Genomic DNA, 22735 nt, shown 5'->3' with positions numbered 1-22735 from the left:
ATAAACGAATATTGTCAAATTTCAAGCACTAAATTCACAAATAGAATAGCAGAGACTATTCAATCCGCATTTGAAATTTAAAATGTTAGCACACCCCCTACATTATAGATTGAAAGTCATGCCCTTGCACCCGCCTCAGTAACATGACAGTGTACACTGTCATGTTACATTTCCTATGTCAAAAAAAGGAAAACACTTTACCAGCCTTCATTTCATCAGCTGTTGCAAATTGATACATTATATCACGAAATAAGCTCATACAATAATTTCCTACGGCTTCTGCAATCTGCTTGTGTAACCTACACTGCTGTATTTCTCATTTTGTGTGGAAGATATAGCTCAAGAATGAGCAATTCAAAATGGGGTTAATCGTAAGAGGCAATTATACGTTCTGAGCGTCTTTGCGTTAGCTTGTCCCCAAGAAAATGCTTTGAAAGGTGAAATGATCATTGTGGCTTTAGCATGGAAATCACAGCTTGGAGAACCATGTTTTAACTTATCAGCTGTTTTTCAGGTTGTTGCCAGCAACATAATTTTGAGAATTGGAAGGCTTGTCAGTTTCATTTTTTCCTTTGTTTCCCTCCTGTATACTTTTCTTAGACTGACACATAAGGAGAGGCAAATTGTGCCATGGCCGGACGCGTAGTGCAAACAGTGGCTCCTGGAAATTGCCCATCTCAACCGGGAAGTCCACCAAATGAAACGCCCATAGCGGCTCCGAGCCTCATCAACTTGGCATTTGCCACGCCTGACATGTTGCAGACAAGGGGCCCACCTCCCATGACCACCATCACCCGTGAGTCGCCTGTTATGACAGTGATCCAAGGTAATCGAAAGCGCACTTGACTAGAAGTTACTGTTGGGCTAGTTGGTTTGCAGTCACCACGGAAGAAACTTTCATTGCAAAAATACAATTGCGACGAGACACATGTAGGATTGAAACATTCCTTTCTTTGAAGCTTTGGGCCCATTCACACTTGCGACTAGGCGAGGTCGCGTGACCAATTGCGACTGGCGACCAGAAAACTACTCAAGACGAACGATGTTCACTCTTACAAATGCGACCGACGAGTCGCTAAACCGAAATGTATCACGATATGCCGTTCACGTCTGCTTGAAATGTCATCGCCGCGTAAAATAAGCGTCAGCGTATACGAACGTCCTGTTCCTTCGTATCTGATTGGTTCAGCTGTTCTGCGACTTCGGTCGCGCGACTGAAAAATCGAGCAGTGAGCGACTGGCCCGAAATGGTCGCATTTCGAGAAAAGCGACCATTTGCGACTACTTGCGACTGGTTGCTTTGTGACCAACTTGATCGCGCGACCTCGCCTAGTCGCAAGTGTGAATGGGCCCTTATAGTGTGACTGAATGAAGATGACAAGCAACTCACCATTGCAACCATGTTTTAGAAGCCATGTCTTGCACCACAAACATGCTTGTCTGTTCAGAACAGAAACTAGTATAGATGGTGCTAGTAATCAATATCAAAAACTGTGTGTGTGTCTGTATTTGTGAAATTTTTGCTCTGAAACTTTTCTCCATGGAGATCCAAAGGGAAATGTAGTATGTTGACTTTTATGAAGAGAAATTAAAAGACAAATAAAGTGCCACAGCATTTGCCCTTAGCAAGTTTACATTGCTCCCAAGTAGTTCAAATTCATGAGTGCTGCAATCCAGGGTACTTATTTTCGGATGATTGCTTTTGGAGATATCACCTTCAGTTGGGGCCCCCTCCCTTGAGTGGAGGGGGCCCTTATAGGGTGGTGACCGGTATAGCGTACGCATACTGACACTCTCATTTATATATATATATATATATTGAAAGACGGAAGACGACCAGGACAGGCAGCACTGGCAGACCCGTTTATTCCGCAGGCACGGCCCAGGCTCAAACACGAAAAGAAGAAGAACAGGGATGATGATGGCTATATACAAATGAGAACGATGAAGTACGTTAAATGTGCTTACAATATTTATATGTGTGTGTGTGTGTCAACCGATTAATTGCGATTAAATCACTATTAAAAAATTGGAGAACTTGAATTGCCCCCAAAAAAAGGCACTACTGGTAATAAAATTGCTTCAAGCCCCCCCTGACTTTAAGCACTGCTTTCAGTGCACGCTGATTGGCTGGTTGAGCAAGACTGCTCTAATCGTCCAACGCATTGTGTGCTACGTCATGCAAAAGTGATTGTCCGAGAATACCGCCCCTGACTTCCTCAACATGGGAGCGGAGAAGGAAATAGTGTGAAGTTGAAGGTCTGACTGCAGGTACAGAGGATGCTAACAGTGAGAGAGTGAACTGCTTCTCCCAAAGAGTGAGCTGCCAAAGAAAGAGGCATTCCAAACCTCACGCACTGACACTCTTCCATGCCCTTTTTTTGTACCTCTTCCTGTTTTAAATGAGAAGCATTTCTTTGGCTAGTCGGAGCCAAGGTTAAACGCAAAGCCATCCAAGGTCACAGAGTTTGTTGCTGATGTGCCCATTCGCTGGCCGCTATTGGCTCGGCTCATCCTTGCTCCACACGCATGCATGCGCTCTTCCACGTGCCCACTCGCATGTTGCTACTGGCTTAGCATCTCCTCTCCTTGATCCTATTCGCCATTACAGGTGTATGCACCACAAATAGACGTGGCTCGGTTGTGCTAGGCGAGCTATGTACGCTAGGCGCTAGGCGAGCAGATAATACAATAGGCTCTCAAAAGTATTAAGTAGAAGAGGAGCGGAAGAGTGCAAAGGCTCTGCAGAGACTACAGAGGTATGCGATTCGTACCGAAGCTGGGAGGCAGGAGGTGAAGTGACAGGGGGGGGGGGGGGGGGGGGCGATGAGATATGCGTATTCGTGGATCGCGAGCTACACGAGAAGCGATGCGCAGTCAAAAGACAGCGGCACGCCATGTGAACGGCTGTTGAACAGGTTGCCGAAAGCAAGCGGTGCTGATTGGAGGAGTACCACTTGCAGGAATCAGACATGTACTTTCAATAACACTTTGTCAAAGACAAATTTGGTGTGGTTTTTAGTGTTGGCGAGCACCTCCGGTTCTTATTGTACGTTGTCAGGTTGTCATGGCCCGCGCATGTGGTGGTGCTTGAGCGAGCATTTCCCTGGGAGGACATAGTTCATTTGGGCTTTGCGCCACTTGCAGGGGAGAAATGCTTCGCATTGGCTTAAATAATCACATCGAAGATGGTTTCTTCCCTAATTTTTTACTTTTGTGTGCTTCGCTCTTTCCCTTTCCTTCCCTAGAGAGTTTCAACCATGCCCCTGTCCCTGTATTCACAGACATGCCTTGACAGTTTGCCAAGTTTAGGGCTGTGCCAACCTCAACTCCTCTAGTTGCTGAGCTTCAGTAATGATCCTCGTGCATTCTTGCGATGAGGAGTTGCTCGAGGAACACATTTTCGCCTTGCACAGATTCTGAAAAAGACGCATTACAAAAATATTGCTTAGGACTTATTCAGAAAGGTTATTGAAGCACAGTGTCTGCTTCAGCTGAGAGGCTGCATTGCTTTCCATTTATTGGAGTCAAGAAGTGTTGAATCAGTGAATATCAGGCTCTCCTAGGCTTAACCAACGTCGTTCTTGCCTTAAACCTGCTTAATTTGTTAGGCTTATTGGTTCCGTGTGTAGTATGCACGTGTGAGAGAAAACTGTTGAGAGTGCCAGTATAACAATATATTGGAATGAATTGATTCTGTACTTAAAAACAAACATTTTTTTTTCTTCTCAGTGTACACTGCATTTACCACTTATTTTTCTGTTTAGCAGTAAAAAAATCGGTTTGAACAACATTGTGCATTCAGTTGTATAGTCACATTAGCTCATGCACACTTTCTTTCTTGTATTGGTTATCATTTCATCTTTCAGTTTTCTAGTGAGATAATTTCTTTGGACAGGCTTACAGCAAAAATGGCTTATCAATTTTACATGAATGAATGTGTAAATTTGTATGTCTTTATTTGCTAGGAATCTAAGCGATGTTAGTTCAGAAAAATGTTCTCTCTGTTTGTCTTTGCAACAAGTGTGTGCCAAGTCAAAATTGCATCACATTGATCACTAACCTAAGCTTGCGAGTTGTTGTTAGAGTAGTTCCCTCTCAAAGAGAAAGCTTTAGTCCAACTAGTGAAGTACATTTTGTGAAAAATCCAAGACTGAATAATAACTCACAAGCACTTTCTTTGATATTCTGTGGTACTATGAGATTCGGCTGCAGAGCTTGAAGTTGTGGGTTTGATTCATGATCACTGTCGCTGCATTGTGTTAAAGGCAAAATGGAAAAGTTGATGAATTTGGATTTAGATGAGTACCAAGAACCATAGCTGGTCAAAATTATTCTCCACTACAATGTCGCCTACAAGCTTCAGGAGGCTTTAACCTTATTTGGGCGGCTGAACCCTGTGAATGAACTGGCCGCTTTTCTTTTAATGCAAGGAGCAGTGTACAAGCTGCTCCTTATGAGGTAAGAAATGCGGTTATGGGTGAGGTAAGTGTCATAGGAAAGTGTAGTTTTAAGGGATTTCGCCAGTATTGCATGTTTAGTGTCTACTAATCCTTGATGCATGCTTCAAAGCAATTCTAGTGAGTGTGACATGCATTGCCCCACTTGGCTGTGCAGTAACGCGTGACCTGCGGACAGATGGTCAGCTGAACCCCGGCGTGCAGAAGCCCATCCTGGTAACTGTCTCTGGCCTGCCCGGCATGGTGGCTGGTTCCAAGCCACAGGTCAGTCAGTCGCAGGTCATAACCCCATCTCTCGAAGACAGCTGTGAAAGGCAGTGCAGTAACAAGAAAGTTGTACAATGAATAATGTGCAGCATTAGTAATTATTAAAAAAAAAAAAACTGAAGTCTATGTAATCCTTATTTAAATCTACAGTCAACATCTGTTTTTTCCTGCCTCCTAGGGACCGTGAGCATGTTAGAAAAATCTGAAAGTCCGAAAAAACTCAAATTGCCACAGACACATCTGAAATAGCTCTGAAGGCCTGCCAGTGCACCTATTAGGAGTCTCGGTGCTTGTACTGTAACACGAGACAGTGGGTGTGCGTGTGTATAATTAAGGAACGCATACTCTGTCTCATGACAATGGCCGCTTTCAACTTTTGATATGGTTCACTACAATACATTGCATATGGTCGAATACGTAACACTGCTGTATTGCAGCAAAGCTGACTTTTGGGAATTTGCATTATGCAACACTTCTTAGACCTTTGCTTCTTAGACCTTTCATGTAGGAGCAAACCATCTTCGAAGCTTGACGACTCACTCAAATGAAATCCACGCATTTGGCAATATGCGACTTGCAGCTGCTATTTTTAAAATCTCTTCCAGACAAACGGAGTCTGTAAGTCCTCTAGCAGTAAGACTTGGCCAGGGCACTTAAATATGGTCACCTTCAGATTAGTTTATGCTGTACTCAAGGTGTCGATGCATACACTGATGCATGGTTTCAATTCACATTTGTTGAAGTGTGCTTTCTTGCTTGCTCCATGAGAAATGTGAGATTATATTGTTTTTGGCTGCCACCCACTCAACTGTCTAGTTTCTTTCTTTGTACTGTTTTTGTTTTTTTTCTTGTTTCTGGGGTTTTTACGTGCCAAAACCAGTTCTGATTATGAGGCACACCTTAGTGGAGGGCTCCGGATTAATTTTGACCACCTTGGGTTCTTTAACGTGCACTACAACGCAAGCACACGGGCATTTTTGCATTTTGCCTCCATCAAATGCGGCCGCTGCGGCCGGTACTTTTTTTGCCAGTCAACTGGAATGCATCCTCACCGTGAGGCATTGTATGTTATAGACATTGCAGGGAGGGGCCACTGCAATGGAGGGCTGTGTACAGCTGGCACCACTGTCACTGGCACCGGATGCGGATGGCTCTGGGCCGACCTTGGGATCCACGCCCGCGGTCAGCTCGGCCACGCCGGCGGTGCTTGTAGGGAAGCCTGGTGGTGGACTGGCAGTGATCCCTGGAGGCACGCAGGGCGCAACGTTTGGCACCCTCTTGGCCGGGGTGCTCACATCTGCACCCAGCGGGCAGCCTCCTTTGCTCACAGTGTCGTCAGTTGCAACGCCCATTCCAGTCGTGCTGCCGTCGTCTGTCACTGTGGCGCCACTCCCGGCTCATTCTGGGGCGACGGGGACAGCATCAGTAGCTCCTCAGACCCTGATGGCCACAAGTGTAGCAAACAGTGTGCCGGCTTCCTTGCCTGGATCTGTACCGTGCTCTATCCAGGGCTCTATTCATGGCTCGATGCCATGCTCAATGCCAGTTACTATGTCTGGCTCCACACTGGTCTCTGTGTCAGCTTCAATGCCAGTGTCCATGTCATCTTCCGTGCCATCATCAGTGTCGACCTCCATGCCGACTTCCATGCCAACCTCCATTGCTGCTTCAATGCCAGCTCCCATAGCGGTATCAGTGCCAACTTCTGTGCCGACTTCTCTACAAGCCTCTGTGGCATCTTGTGTGCCGACTTCAGCACCAGTGTCCTTAGCAGCAACAGTGCTGACCGCTGTACCAGCATCAGTGACAGCTCCTGTAACAGCCATGGCATCTGTTTCAGCAGCTGCGACAACTGTGCCCACTTCCATAACTGCTGCAGCACCAATAATTGTTTCAACTATACCTCTTACGCCGTCTGTGCCGGCTGCTCCATCTACGCCTATTGCAACACCCGTGCCTGCAACGGCAGCCGAGGGGTCTGCACAGGAGCCCGAGTTTGATCCCATTCAGGCCATGGAATGGAAAGATGGTATTGCCACACTCCCTGGTAGCAGCCTCAAGGTCAGTGCCTGCTGGTCAGATTTCTTAGAAACAGCAACAGTTAAATGAGTGAATGGCTAAGTCAGTGTGACGAGAAAGAGAGAGAAAATGATGAATGGTCAGAGGCAATATGTATTGTACCACCAAAATTGTTTTGAGAACAATTATGGTGCTTGTGTGGCGTAGTTGTTCTGAAAGTCTCGAAAAACTTTCTAGCAACTGTAGCTATTCGCAAATCCCATGTCCATGGCAATTTCACTGTTGTACCAGTGGTTGGCAGGTTGCAAGCCTTGTACGCAAGGCACATTGCAATGGCAACTTATTGACTATACAAATTTAGATGTGGCAGGGATGTACAGCCTCCCGCATTTTTAACTATATCGCGCGGGCATCCATCGGGCATCATTTTAGCGCCTATATGCGCCGATAATCAGCGATACTGGCAGAAGTACTCAAGTGTACTAAGCACTCTCCTGTGCAAGAGTTCTTCATCTAATGCGATGTACCCTTCAGGACGACTTATGACCATATTATAGTGTTATCGCGCAATATGGTTAAAAATGCGGGAGGCTGTACCTTGGGAAGTGATGAGTGACAGGTCATGCCGTTAGATTGTCTGACTCCTTTGGAAAACTTCCCACGCTGAGAAACAGTTCTTGCCGCAGACGACACCATTCTCCTTGTTGCAGCATTAAAATAATACAAGCCAGATTTCAATTTTTTGTAGTGCCATCTGTGACCAGTCCCAACTTAAGACATAGACATGCTCAGCTGATCCTTTGCTTGAAATATTGGCACATTTAGTGAGTGAACTGAGCTCATCTTCTGTAGTACAAATACGACTGAGTAGATGAGCCGAGTTCGTCTGTGGTAGGTAAGAGGTTAATATAGCCTAGTGTGTGGAATGATAACTCCTTACATGTAAATACCTGCTCTTGAGAAAAGGGTCGATTTGCATGTGAGTGAATGAGATGTTTGTAGGTGCGAAGTTGGGCCAAAATGAGTAATTTCTCTTGCATGTGGTTCTCTCTTTTTCTCTGGTTTCCAGTTCCGTCTGACTGAGTTTGGCACCCTGGAGGTGGTGACCACGGACGAAGTGGCCTCCGAAAGAAAGCCCCCCGATCCGCCAGACAGTCCCCTAAAGGCGTTTGTGGTACCCCAGTACTCTGTCCAGCAGCCAGAACCTGTTAACCACAAAGGTCAGTGCTTACTCTGGCACTCATTATCATACTTTCTGTGTTGTCAGCCACCAGTTTAGGTCAAATTCGGCATTCCTGCGATGCGGTAGTCAGTACTCTTGCCTGTCCCCATATACCATATTTTTCGGTCTATAAGTCGCACCTCCCTCAAAACGGCAGTTTTTCTGGAAAAAAACGTACATAAGTCACACTGGCGTATGAGACGCACCTGTTCGTTCGGTTAGCAATTGAAAAAAAAAACCTACTGGAGGACTCTTGTCAGGAAGGTCTCACCTCTGGATTGCAAGAAGCTATTAAAGAAGCGGTGCAGACCGCTATGTGCACGCTCATGTTCTCAACAAAGTACTCAACATTCTACCTGGAGTTGTAGCGACTTCGTGCGATTTGTGTCGAACGCGATGACGTCAAAATTGGGAGGACGCTTAAGCTTTGCTTCTAAGAGTGGAACGCGATAGCATTCAAAGATCCCTGACTACTACTCATGGTTCCCGACGACTGCAGCTTATGCAACCGTAATGGTTACTGGCAAACACTGGCGGCGAACGCTATGCACGTAGGCGAGCTTTTTGGTGGGAACGTGGCCTCTTGCGTAGGCCGATCCCGGAGATAGTGCACAACCCCGCCAAAGAAATTACCTCATTTTCAGGTTTCCATATTTGTTTCGCACTTTTAATATTTCAGTCTGAGAAGATTTAACATAAAAGGCATGTGCTGTGGGTGTTTTGTTTCATGACATTTGTTTGTGGATTGTCATTTTCAAAATTCCGAGGAATAGCTTTGCCAAGAATGCAAGACAAGGTATGAGCAACGTTAATGATAGAAAGGTGTGGCATACCTAAACGTGGTTGGGGATGATTTTCTCGGCCGTGGGCGCCAATGCCGACGCCGGATTTTCTGCGACACGGGGCCCTAAACGCTACGCGTTAGAAATTACAGCGACGTTTCACTTCATGAATGCGGGTCACGCGCAAGCGTATGGGTGCCATTGCGATAGCAATGACATGGACACTACAGGCGCATTTCTGCCGTCGTGGTCACCGCAATGTTCCGTCCATCGTGATGAATTCCGATGAAAGTCCAAGGATGATAACATCTTCCCTGCGTGCTGTATGCTGTATGTGCGAGTTAAAGCGTGCGACGGTGAGCCGAATCGTGCACAAGGGAGGAAAGCGGGAAGGCAGTGCGGGAGTGAGAGGGGGTGGCTTGTACTCTGGTAGCAACTGCGTAGTTTGTGCAGCGGAGCGGCACCCGCCGTATCTTTCAAGCGATCTGCAGATGCGACCACTTCGGGGTCGGTTGACTCGCGGTCGGCCTGCCGCCGCTTGCATTGCTGCTCCATCCTTCTCGCACGGCGCTCGGGAACTCGGATCACGGGAACCCGGTACCTGGATGGTGCACGCAGAACCCGTAGCAATTAAGTGGCAGAGGAGGTCAGTCCAGAGTGCTTCACATAACCGTAGCATCCAAAAACAAAAAAAAACATAGATAACTCGCACCGTTCTATAAGCTGCACCACTGAAAAATTCAGAAAAAAAAAAACGCGACTTATACACCGGAAAATACGGTACTCACTGTATACATGTTCCTGCACACCCCAATTCTGGGCATGCAGAAACGTCATTGTAGTCCTAAACTTTAGAGCTTGTGTTCTAAAGTTTGCTGTTATGATTGCAATTTGACTTGACACCACATGTTGAAACTATAGCCTGGTTTTTAGAGGAAGGAAATAACATGCTCAAGGAATTGGATTAACGGGTGCCTGTAAATGTATGAGTGTGTGTGTGGGGGGGCGGGTTGTCTGTTCAATACAAGCATTGTGCCTGTTTGTCATTTCTTGACAGACTGTGTGCTGCATGATCTGATATGGAAGTGTCTTTTTTACTTAAGAAATACAAGCATTTATGAGGGTTTACAGTTTTTTTTTTATTCACCTCCTGGCAAATCCAGATGACCTCATCTGGCTGAAGGGAAGAAAATCTGCTGCAGTGATGTTCTACGTAAATCCTGTTTAGCCCTTTCTCTACCACTGAGGGATATTGTCTTCACCAGAATTAGTACCTATAGCCATCATGAAGAAACATACCTTCATTGTGAACTGATGACAAATATATTCGTCAGCTTTGCTTCTATAGTTGCAGTTTTTTACACTAAATGACAGCATTTGTCAGTGTCAATTGCATTGTGTGTAGTTTTTCTTGTTTATTATGGGCTGCTTAAGTGCATTGAGAGCATTAAAACATGGCTGCCTGCATGCCTCATTCCTGCGAAATTTCGTACGACTTTAGTCACTTCCTGTGGTACAGAACAGGTTAATAACGATTTACAGTTGTTTGTCAGTTCTGCAGCAAAGCTAAATGTTGACTGTATGGCTACAATTTGGATTTACTTGGTGCATATTTTTCTGTGGACAGGCGTTGTTCGAAACATAGATGAGGCACCCAAGCCAGGAGCAGTTGCGACTGCAGCCGTGACTCCTGCTTCGGCTCCGACGAGGAAGACGCAACCCGAAGTTATCATCTGCTGCCAATTCTGCGGATGCCATGGTCTTCGGAGCGAGTTTGTTCGTGATGGCCTCTTCTGCAGCCAACTATGCTACGTAAACTTTGCCAGTCGGTAAGCCTACCTTCCAAGCCCAAACTAGTGTTTGCACTAAAAGTATTTGGCCAAAACACGGAAGAAAATAATTAAACTTGCTAGGCTCACTTTGAGAGGAGTACTGACACACAAGTTCAAAGTTGTGGAAACACTACCACACACATCTCATACGTAAAAAGGAAGGTTGGGAAACACTTGCAAGATATTCTAGTTTGGTATTACAGTTGATCTCATCACCAAAACCAAAACGTCTTGATGGATTTTCTTGCTGTGCTTATTATTTGGGCATCTTGGGTACTCATGCAGCCAGAATGTGGCTGGATGAAAAGAATGGCGTTTCAACGGTATGTTTACTGCTAAAATGTACTGCCCGGTGCATAAGATTTATGTGTATGAGCATTATTTCTTTTTCCTAAAGGGAGCGAATAAAGCGGAAGGAAGAGCACCTCAAGCAGAGGAAACGCAAGGCTAGTCCCAACGGAGAAGACTCAGATGATGAGGTGAGAAGCTGCATGCACTATTCCATAACTATTCTTAAGAATCATTGAAGACAGCGTATGTTAAAATTTGCACTTGGTTACTTGAGTCTACAGATGGTGATGCCTCTTGTAATGTTATGAGCTTACTCACCAACCTACATCACTGTGCATGTATGTACGTAGGCACCTATTCTTCTTTCTAGTGGATTGTGCCATTTTAGAATGGCCTATTTTAAGCCAGTGCCTACCGTTTCCTTATGCATGGCTAGCTTCTATTGCAACCATAACATTACTTTCTTAATTTTCCAAGGTGTCCAAACGTTTCCTTTGTGTTGTACTATTCTGGTCACTCTTGTGCAAATACCATCATGTTCCTCCTCAAAGACTGTTAAACATTATTGGTTCTGAACTGAACTCTCATTTCATGATGTCACAGGAGCCACGCGATAGTCGGCCAAGTCCCCCGGTACCTCAGAGGGAACCATTCTCGTGGAACGAGTACCTTGAGCGCCTTGGTGCACAGGCGGCACCATCAAGGCTTTTTCGTGAGGCAAGTCTGTATTGACAATTTAAGTTCTTTTAACAAAATGCTTAGTAAAGGTAAGCCTGCCAAAATCCTTACAAGATGAGAGGTTCACAGGAAGATGCTAAATTGAAGTGGTCAACAGCGGTTGAAAGAGTCTTCATTCTGGAGCCAACATTCCTACAAGCACACTTGTCAGGGCAACTTGCCACGCTGTTGCAAGTGTGCTTGTTTGAAGCGGTCAACCACTGTTGGCCACTTCAAACTTGCTAAAGGTAATGCATAATGACTTTCAGTGTCAGGCTTATTTTTTAAAATAATTTAGCAGATAAAAACAAGGTGCTAGTTTTCAAATTCAAAATTAGTGAAGAAGCGTGTACTCAAGGCTGTACTTTTCACAAGTAAGGCCCCTGTAGTTTGAAGGACATAATGCACCTTATTTTCATAAAAAGATGATAAAATTCCAAGGAAATGTTTATCAACTCGCATGCTTCTTTCTTGTTTTTTTTTTCTCCCTCAGTAATTTTTTCTCACATGCAGCACCTCCAGCATTCAGAGTACTTCCAGAATATTCTGAATGCTGGAGGTACTCTGTTGCCGGGAATCTGCAATATTGCTGACAACAGCTGCAGTCACCTAAACCTTAGCCTAGGGACTTCTGACATGGATGGTATCTATTTCGTTACCGCGCCGATCGAAATCAATCAATTTGATTTCCTGTTTTTTTTTAATGCGTTGTTAAACATTTCCATAAGATTTCTTCTACTAGCAACATCATACACCGTCTGAAATGACGACTGAACTTTAACTATTCTCATATTTAACAATGTAGGCTGATTGGCGAATCTGGAAAAAATAAGACTGGAGGTATCATTCAAGCTACCTTCCAGCACTCCTATTTTCGCTGTGGTCGACTCGGCAACATAATATTTGAATGCAATGACAGCAGCAGTGAAGACAGAAGCTTCTGTCTTGCTGTTTAATTTCCAATCCGACATCTAGGCTGTTTTAATAATTTCTCAAACAATGGTAGATGCTCATGAGTGTGTGTTATTTTGATAATTCGAATAATATCACTGCAACTTTATTTTTTCCATCATGGGTTGGTTTTATCCATCTGCGCTTTGAAAGCATTTGTACAAATTATTATGAGCAATCCTTCCTTTCTTGGGGGTTTTTTCACTCACACAAGAGCACGCAGTCGATTTCTGACAGACCTTCGACTGAACCTTGACTTACATTACTACTATAAATTCATTCAAAACACTAGTGATCAGGCTATAGTTTTATGTATAACAGTATACATTGCAAGTACTACTTCATACAATAAAATTTTAAAACATAAAAGCACCGAAAATGAGCACATTTGTTGCATTTAACACTCTGTGCCGCAGCGGCCTATTAAAATGTGGTTAGGGTTCAGTTCAGGTAAAAATGGAGAAGTTGGTAAGGCACGCTCCTTGTATGATTTTCTGTTGATACCACCAAGCATACTATCCCTTAATTGTGGTTCTATATTTGCTTTAAGCTGAGGACATGGTGTTGTATTTATGACACTGGAGAAATCACAGAGTCATTCAATTTTTGTGTTAAAAACATGCAGCACCAAGTGGCTCCCACCGTGGCTAATGGCTTCCGAGTTGGCATGAAGCTGGAGGCTGCGGACCCCGCACATCCAAGCATGTTTTGTGTGGTGACAGTGGCACAAGTGGTTGGCTTCCGACTTAGGCTTCACCTAGATGGCTATGCCGATGTGTATGACTTCTGGGTGAATGCCGACTGCCCCGACATGTATCCAGCAGGTTGGTGCGAGCGGACTCACAGGAAGCTGCACCCACCCAAGGGTGAGCTCGCTTTGTTTGAGTCAAAACTACTTTGGGTTAGGATCAGCTGCTGTATGGACTTACACAATTTGCTAAATTGTGCAAGTTGGGTGCGTTCTGAAGCTGGTCTTCAATTGGAAACTCTCATCCACAAACTAAATTCTTTGTGGTAGCTGTAACTTACTCAGGGAGTGAGCTGTAGTGCAACGGTGTTGGAGAGAGAATCCTTAACCTACAATTTCTCTCGCTTTCTTTTTTTTAATTGGTTGTACTGCAGCAGTAGTTTGAAGCTTGAAAGATGTGTTCGCTCGGTTCGTCTGTTCCGTTATGCGGCAGTGTACACCGTTGTCATGCTGTTTCTGTCATCATTTTGTTGTCGTGCTCTCATTATCATGCAAATTTCTCACCCTTAGCTTCCCGCTCACTATATAATGAACAACAAACTTTTTCTCACCACTAGGACTTACGATTGAATACGTGCTGCTGTTGCATGTGCTTAATGCGTAGTTTCCATGCTCAGTAGTTTGTGTAGGGTTTGTAAAAACATGTGTGTTACAGAGCTGGAAAGTGGCTGCATCTGCTGCTCGTGTATTGCAGATGAAACAAGCAAGCGATACACTCATGCAGCATAACTGTTGTGAAATGCAAAACTCTGGGGATGTTTAGATGAGTTGGGTAAGTTACGCTGTCATAGTAAATAAATTCCAAGGTGAAGGAAATGCTGAAGTCTACTGTATTTTTTTGTTGAGAGAAGTGATATGTCATATAGTTCCTTGGGCCTATCCTCCACATTAGAGCATTGGTTGCCACCCCTTTGTGCTGTGCCAGGCAGCAGCAAGAGCCAATCTTTGCTCTATACCCACAAAAAATGGGCTTTCCTCTCTCATTCTTGCAATAATTTCAGAAATTGATGAGTGAACAAGACCAGTTCTTTGGAAAAGTTTCAGGGCACTTAACACACATTACATAATGTCCATTAAAGGTTGGTTTTGTTAGTTGGATGAAGCTGAAGAGTAGCACAATGAGGAGCATTGCTTGACATAACAGAAAGGTCAAGTAGTATTTTTGTATTAACATCTTCCACTGCCAAGGGGACCACAAAATATTTTGTTCTCTACTGGACCATTGTGTGGATCTGCCAAGAAATACTTTCCTGCTGTTAGCTTGAGCATTGTATTCTATCTGGCATGATAAAGCTGCAGTTCGGCTAAGATAGCATGTGCTAAACGTTTAGAGTAGCCTTAGACACACTGGGCTTGAACTTGGACTGAAGCCTCTTTCATTAATCAAGCGAGTCTTCTGGCACCCCGCTGTAAGGTATTTTTGTCACAGATAGGATGGGATGGATGATGCACAAGTATTTACGTTTAAATAGCTTCCCCAGAATGGCATTGAGATGCAAAATGTCAGTAGGTGTAACCATAATTCGTGCTCAAAGGTAGAGTTATTTGTTTGGAGTTAGAAAGATATGGCTTTAGAGCCAGAGGCCTAACGTTAAGAAAGTTGTTACATATGAACCTGACATTTTACATATTTTTCTTGTTTTCTTCCATTTCTTAAAATGCAAAGGTTGAGTGGAATTTTGGTTCAGTTTCATAGACAGGCTTGTCTTTTGTGTCCAGGCTACACAGCAGAGCAGTTCAACTGGGCCAACTATCTCCGAGCGTCGCGGTCCCAGGCAGCCCCGAGGCAACTATTTGCAAACCGTATCGCCACGCAGCCTGGCGCTCCTTTAAAAGGGGGAATGAAACTGGAGGCAGCTGATCCAAGTACTGGAGTGGCCTGTGTGGCGACTCTCACTGACATCACCGACACCGGCCGATTTCTTGTTACGCCTGACGGGCGGGACAAAAGTGGCGCCTTCTGGGCTGATGCAGGCTCTCCCCTGCTACGGCCGCCGAACTGGAGCCGTGAGCATGGAGAGACGCTGATGACGCCTACTACAGGTGACTGTGTCTGGCTTAGTGGCTAGCTGAAACTGTGAGAGGACTGACAAGCAGACAAATTGACGCACATTCATGGTTGTTGCGCAACACATAAGCAGGCATTGCCTGGTGTTAAACCTTGACATACCGAATTTCAATATAGTACAGACCACTTATAACGTAACCGCTTATAGTGCAGGACCGGATATAGTGCGGTCTTTTCAGACTCCCGTTAATTTTCCCATAGCACTCCATGTATACACATATCGCTTATAGTGCAGTTGCGGGAAACGAAATACCGTTTACAGTGCGGCTGCCTGGGAGTACGGAAGTCAGCAGAGACTGCGAACGCTCCCCTCAAACAGGCGCCCCAAGGAGTGCTCGAGGAAGAAAGAGAGACGAAGTGGAGGAGAAGGGCACGTGGTGCGAACGAATGGCCAGTGAGGCTGAAACGAGAATCTTGAGTGCGAGTCGTGAAATATCACGGCGCGCATAGCGAGCGAGGGCCACGAAACTGCCAACGCCGGCCGACGCTCGCTTCATGATAACGGCAGTGAACGAAACTTCAGGGAGCGGGCGGCACCGGTACGGCACGGCGAAAGGCGCACGCGGAGACCGTGGAATGTGAGGGAGGAGGGCGGCAGGGAAGCGGATTTCGCCTCGGCAACTCCGGCTCCCCTCGCCCTCCCTCGTAGCTCCCTCACTTTCGGCTGTCACTGTGCGCACCCGCAGCCATGCAGGCGCCGCTGCTCCAGCCGGCTCGGCGCCAAGTCTTCGAAGTTTCGTTTTCTGCCGTTATCGGGAAGCGGTCGTTTGCCGGCGTGGGGCAGTTCGTTGGCCGGCCTGGGACAGCGCCGCTGCTTCCCTCTGCGCCGTAGCCGCAGCGTGGAAGGTCAACACGTGACTAGAAAGTAGAGGAAGCATAAAGGAGAAAGAAGAGTTCAATGCCATTTTCTACGCGTGGCTACGGTAGCGTGGCTGAGACGTCGGCACATACACGCATGTTCCGGCACAACGCAGAATCGGCGACCTTGCCATTTGAGAGAAAGTGAAATTTCCGCCTCATTTTTTTTTTGTTTTGTTTTGTTCGCGCGCGACATTGATGGGTCTCTCCTAAGCTTTTACTTCTATGGCGGTGCCGGAGTAATGTCGGTCGGAGGCGCCGCCGCGCGATTTGGTTCGAATTAACGAGATTCGACTGTAAATTGAATGCAAACGTTCTAGCCACATTTATCGACTGTCGCATACGCGTGGCGGCTCGGTGCACGTTTTGCATGTGTGCGGACCTTGAAAATTGTTGCTTTGGTTATAGTGCGGTACCGCTTATAGTGCGGATATTCGTGACTCCGGCGACTTACGTTATAAGCGGTCTACACTGTATAATGAAATCCTCAATATATAACAAAGTATATAACATTCTATAACTTCTTGCCCATAGAAGACCCTGTATTCTTAACGTCAATATAACGAAGTGTGTTTTCACACAATTTCAATAAAATGAAATTTCACTGCCGCCGCAACGGAATGTCAAGGAGACAAATGAAATCAGCCGCGGATGCAGGTGCAGTTACGTGTGGCAGCTTCCGAATGCACCTCTCAAATCGCGTGCCACATGACAGAGAGCGGCCATCGAAGCGTAGCAGCTAGGCCCTTTTGCCATCATGTTCCGTATAATGTCCGAATGTAATAAAACCCTATCGTGCACCATGTGCTGTAGGTGCGAGGGAAAGCATGTGAGGGTGGGCCGAGAAAGATGGTGGCTTTATGCGCACCATCTTCATGTGAAAGCAAGGGAGTGGGGGAGGGGGGTAGTAAGGGGCAGGTGAGCGCTCATCTCTTTCTCTAGCCTGATTGTGCCTGTGCATGGCTATTGGCGTGGTTGAGCACATACGCAGTCCACGCACCCTATCTTTGAGGTAATCTGCAGCGGGTGCGAACGTTACGCGAGCTGAGATGGCCATGGCTTAATGTGCGCTGTCGTCACGCGCGTTTAGTGCGGGGGGTCGTGTAATCTCATGTTTCGGAGATGCTTTGAAGCGATAGGCTGTTGAAGGGTTCACTCTCCTCTACGTGCGCTCTACATGGTAGCTTCGTCTCACTCCAGGCAACACTATCAGCTGCGGTGGTGGAGAGGACGCGAGAGCGTCGTAGGCTTCGCTTTGTACCGCCGATGTGAAGATATCGTCCAGACGGCATGAAGCTGTATTTTTGGTCGCCGACTTGATTAAATTATTTTTCTAATTTAAATTTGTAGGGATGGGCGAATAGTGACTTTGAGGTTCGAAGCGAATAGTGATTTGGTAGAATAATTTCGAATCCAATAGTTCAAATAGTATATATCACATATTACAGTAAAGCCTAATTAATTTGAATTTCACGAGACGGAAGAAAAATTTTGCGAATTAACCGAATGCCGAATTATCAGGGTATCCAGAAAACAATAAGCAAATGCTTACTACATTAACACGCTTTTATTAGTGGAATGGATGAGCAAATCCTTTTGCTATTTTGCACAAAAGCAGTGTGGAAGCTGCAATTCTCGTCATCTCGTGATTGGTTGGCTCTCGCGGCGGCGATCGAGGCCTCGCGACTTCCTTCGCAGCATGGCCGCGGCGCGCATGGCATCATTTGCGACACGCTTTGCACTACCGCGCGCACATCCCGATTATTTTTTCGCCACTAAGCTGATCGCCAACAGATTGCACGTCCATCGTGATGTAGCCAGTGCTCTTCGTCCTCGACAGCTTTGCACCGAGTCAAACCGAAGCAACTGTTTGTCGCAACCACTGCAGAGGAAACCGCGGCCGCTATTGTCGCGATGCTTAAAGGGAAGCTGAAGAGGTTTTAAAATTTGCAGATTTACGGGGATTTGGAAGACTGACACAGTATAACTCAACTCCTGCAGTTATTTTCTCTGTTATGCGCGTAGCAGCGCCGCAATCACGCTTTAAATTTTCGTTGAAGCTCTGCCCCCTTCACACGCCGAGTGTAGCGGCGAAAGACCGGGCACGAGGATGACATCAATACAGGGGTCACGTGAGCACTCTATTCGAATCACGCTCCTCGCGGATACCTAAGATGACATCACAATCGTGTTCGCCATCAGAGCCCATTAAACAACCCGCGGCGTCTCCCACAGACGCTGCGGCTTGTTTTTGCTAAATTAAAGCAACTTGCGGTGACTTCTGGCCTCTTAAACTATCATTTTCGTATTCAGGGATTGAAAAACTATAATAATTCGTTCAAAGCTCACTTTGAGTGATTCAGCTGCCCTTTAAGGCACGCGGCCGACTCACGCACCGAGTCAGAACGAAACTACCGTTCGCTGGAATAACTGTAGACGAAATCCCGGTCGCTATCTATGTGATCATGGATGGCGGCTACGCAGCTTTTTTAGGCACGCGGCCGACATGCGCCTTGAGCCAAAACGAAACTACTTTTTGCCGCAACCGCTGCGGAAGAAACCACGGCTGCTATCGACACGATCATGGCAGCCGACGCGTTGTTATGCACGGCGGTAAACGCAATAATGGCACAAATATGCACGAAGCGTTCCTCCGTTGCTGTCAATTACGTACGATTTCCGCTGATGACTATGGCGATGTGAACTCCGCCGCCTCGTTTGGGTTGGACGCTAGCGCCGTTTCTGCTCTTTTGCGTCACACATTTCCAGCTCATTAATGCAAAAACGTATAGCCTTTGAGATTTACGATTGATGTATGGCAGCTATGACGTAAAGCATAGCCTTTGAGATGCGTTTTTGTACTGGCCATTCGTGGCTTCTGGCTGCCTATTCGGGAGCGCCGAATAATTCGAAAATATAGAATACCTGAATTCGATTCGAAGCGAATAACAAATAGAGAATAATTTGATTGAATAATCGACAATACCGAATATTCGCCCATCCCTATAAATTTGTCTTTTTCCGATTGCCCATTGATTTGGAAAATCTTACAGCCCCTTCCATGTTAGGAAAATCGGTTGGCGACTGTAGTTATTTGTATAAAAGGTTGAATTTCAATATAGTGAAGTAAAGTGCTGATTTTACCGACTTCTTTATATAGAGGTTTAGCTGTACTTACAATATTTGGCAAGTCACTTAGAAGGTGTCACTTTTCTTTACGTTGATCACAGATTCCAGGGTGCAATGAGGGCAATGACAACCTGCTTACAGTGCTTGTTTGGGCAGTTCATATCATTGCATGCTGAAGTAGAGCAGCGAAACTGAGGGTTGTCCAAGCTCTAGAAAAAAATGTCTACCCCCTCGGGCAGTATGAAAGGGGAACAGTCAAATTGTTTTCAAGAAACTGTAGTGGCTAAACACACATGCCTCACATAAAAATGTTCAATGAGACTTAATGTTTAATTAACGAGAAAGGTCCATGTATTAGGGTGTCAGATTTGAAACCACGAATCACAAGTAATCATTCCTTAGAAACGACTTCATTGTTCCCTCTGACATTGCTGATAACTGTACAGTTTGTCCAGAAAGGTGGTGCTGCCACAGCAGACCGTTGTTTTAACAGGCATTTTGGTGTGGCTGGGCAGGGAGAGAGAAGTAGCGGGGGCAGAATTTTATTGCTTCAGGCGCCTTTGCTATTAGTACTGCACCGTTTCGAAGTCTGTGTGGAAGGTACCGTATTTACCCAAATCTAACGCACACCCTTTGGGTCCAAAAATTGGTTGCACAAAACATTAAAAAAGGAAACCAAAACCACGTTAACGGCATTGTTGACAGCCTACCCTCAGAGCTGTCAGACGCAGCGTCATTGCCATCACAAGATGGCGACAGAGCACGTTTTTGTGAAAGTTGCTTTGGGTTCATTTTATCTCGGGTATAAGCTGGAGCAGTATTCTGGGTCTATCGCTTTCGGAGATATCCCTATGCGAGATTTCGCGCAACTTGGCACCAAATGTGTCAACGTATACTGCGGCCAGCGTTTCTGCTGCTGTGCCAAGCTCGCTATCTGCTCGTCTCGTGTTTTTGTTTTTCTGATTGTGAATGTGGGGGGCATGCTGTATTTTCTTTTATAAATCGCGGGCATGTTACATTCAAGTGCACTTTTATTTTGTTACTTTAAACTTGCAAAAATTAGATACGCATTAGTTTCAGGGGCATGTTAGAATTGGTTAACTACGGTAGTCTCAAAACCAACAACAGAGGGAAAGATCTTTTGAATAGACAGGGTTTCTTGCAGTAGCACGGCCAGACTCTTTATTTCAGGTGCTTGCAGCCTGCCTGTAAACTTATTATTTTTTTTTTTTAGGAGAATTTTCTCATAAGGATAACCAAAATTTTGGGGAGTGTTCTTACAACAGAACATCACCCTGACTGTGCCTCTTGTTTTGAAACTTTCTAAAAAGTGCATTGCTTATCTAGCCTACAGAAAGATGCAGTTAGTGAACCTTTTTTTGGCTCCTACTGTTCTTACATGTTTAGGCTGGAAGGGCCCGTTTTCATGGGAGCGCTACCTCTCGGATCACCGGGCTCAGGGTGTCCCTGCACGAGCCCTGCGGCCACGGGCTGGGCCCCAGGGATTCCAAGTGGGACACCGGTTTGAAGTGGTGGACCCGCGCGACAGGCGGTTCGTGCGAGTCGCGAGTGTGGCTGCACTGCGACCGCGAGGATTGCTGGTCCATCTAGATGGCTGGCCACCCGAGCGGGATTTCTTCCTGGATGCCGACAGCCCCGACATGCACCCAGCAGGCTGGTGTACCCGCACAGGTCACCCACTTGAGCCACCAGGCGCCCTAGCTCCGCTTCCTCCGGGAGCCCTGCCCTTCAGCCCAGGGTGTCCCACACCTGGCTGCCATGGCTTCGGACATGTGAAAGGATTTTCCAGCCATCACAGGCAAGACACATGTTCTAACAAACATCTAATCTTCGAGATTCTAGGTGGTATTTTAGGTTTCAATAGCCTGAACTGCATTTCAGTCATGCGTTTGAGTCATCATGCCATGATCACATCTGGTGTTGCATTGCTGTAGTTCACTGATTGCTGTCTGGAACAAACACCATTTCCGAATGGTTGTCACTGTTTACTAAGTGAAGATGATTGATGAGTGGTCAAAATGTTGGCGATCAAAGAGCCGACTCATTTGTGCACTGATATCAGCTAAAGTACAGTGGCAACAGGTTGATAAATTGTTGCCATATGTACAAGATTCCTCTTCCAAGCATATAATTAGTAGAATCCTAACTTTTTTTCTTCATCTGAGTCCAGAAAGATAATGTGATTCAGGAAGTGCTACTTGCTGTAGCACTTGCATTTTTAAACTTACAAGCTGGCAAGATCTGACCTGCTGGCACAATATAATATTGTGATGTCAGAACCGCGTGTTTACTAGGGTATTGTGTGTTACCATATTTCTCTAATACCTGAATGCAAAAGGTGAAGCCATCATAGACTGAAGTATTAGTTAGAAGGAGGACTAAAGAGGGGAATAAGTTGATCTATATTAGTAAATTACCTTTCTGCACTACCAAAAACTGTTGCCACCACAGGACACAAGGCAAGCCAGAAAAGATGCAAGAACGAAATACTAGTGCCACCTTCAAGTTCCCACACCAGCTTGCCGTGATGTTTTGGATATTGACGGCTTCTCCTGATGCATAGCTAAATTTTTTACCGGTAAAGATAGACAGCACTGTAGTCTAAAGGAGCCAAAGACTGACCTTTACAAAAACCTTTTGCTGCACCACAACGGCCAAACACAGGAAAATCCTTTGCAATTCATATTGTCGCACCAGTGAATTGGTGCGAAATTAAAGTATGCAAGTTTTTAATTTTCTTTAACAATAATCAACCTTTTATCATGAAATAATTAAAATGGAGTTATGAAAGACTATTTTATCAGTCTAAACTGATTTAGTGCTTCTCTTTAGTGTCCCTTTAACATAATGGAATTTTACATTGTGACTTAATCTTATGCAGCCACTTCATGACCCAAACACCTGACACAGCATAACAGGACATAAATACTTAACATAAGTGATATCTGCAACAGTATGAACAGCTTCTAAGTCTTCATAAACCCATTGCCTGTAGAACAGAATTATAGCTAGGTTTGCTATGGTATGCACTTTTTGCAGTACTTATGGATGCCCATTCTCGGCTGCTAACCGGGAGTTGCCTGATCGACTCAACATACCATCTAGTGTACCTCAAGAGACCAAAGATGGCCTAAGGTAAGCCTGTATGGTGCTTTCAGTCCCCTTAACCTCCCTGCCTTTTATTTATCCTTTTCCTCACTCTCTCTGTTCAGTCAAAGTCGGCCTGTCCGACTTTCCCTTCTGCATCCTGTCCCTTCTGTTTGGCACTGAAGAATTGTTTTATTGGTGCTTGATCTATGATCTGTAGCAGACAAGCGCTCTTGTTCTGCATCAACCAAACTCATCCTATACCTGTAATTTTTCTAGTTTC

General features: G+C 45.5%; 1 protein-coding gene across 5 annotated transcripts in view; it reads left to right on the top strand.

Moving 5' to 3' along the window:
• LOC119466081 (lethal(3)malignant brain tumor-like protein 4) overlaps positions 1-22735 on the top strand; it is a 45919-nt gene that overhangs the window by 3777 nt on the left and 19407 nt on the right. For 4 of the 5 annotated variants that reach the window (XR_005195006.2, XM_037726568.2, XM_037726569.2 and 1 more), the window contains exons 2-12: positions 601-826; positions 4618-4724; positions 5802-6788; positions 7816-7966; positions 10378-10579; positions 10980-11061; positions 11477-11590; positions 13167-13407; positions 15009-15332; positions 20752-21163; positions 22405-22500. Coding sequence is in view for 4 of the 5 variants with exons in the window: in XM_037726568.2 (XP_037582496.1) it covers positions 631-826; positions 4618-4724; positions 5802-6788; positions 7816-7966; positions 10378-10579; positions 10980-11061; positions 11477-11590; positions 13167-13407; positions 15009-15332; positions 20752-21163; positions 22405-22500 (2912 nt within the window). In the remaining variant the exon portion in view is untranslated. The remainder of the gene's footprint in view (positions 1-600; positions 827-4617; positions 4725-5801; positions 6789-7815; positions 7967-10377; positions 10580-10979; positions 11062-11476; positions 11591-13166; positions 13408-15008; positions 15333-20751; positions 21164-22404; positions 22501-22735) is intronic. The other variant, XM_037726570.2, reaches the window with a different exon arrangement.

This window comes from Dermacentor silvarum, chromosome 10 (genome assembly GCF_013339745.2).
Source record: "Dermacentor silvarum isolate Dsil-2018 chromosome 10, BIME_Dsil_1.4, whole genome shotgun sequence".
Lineage (NCBI taxonomy): Eukaryota > Metazoa > Arthropoda > Arachnida > Ixodida > Ixodidae > Dermacentor > Dermacentor silvarum.
Note: the sequence above shows the minus strand (reverse complement) of the source record. Positions and strands in the feature narration are given on the sequence as shown.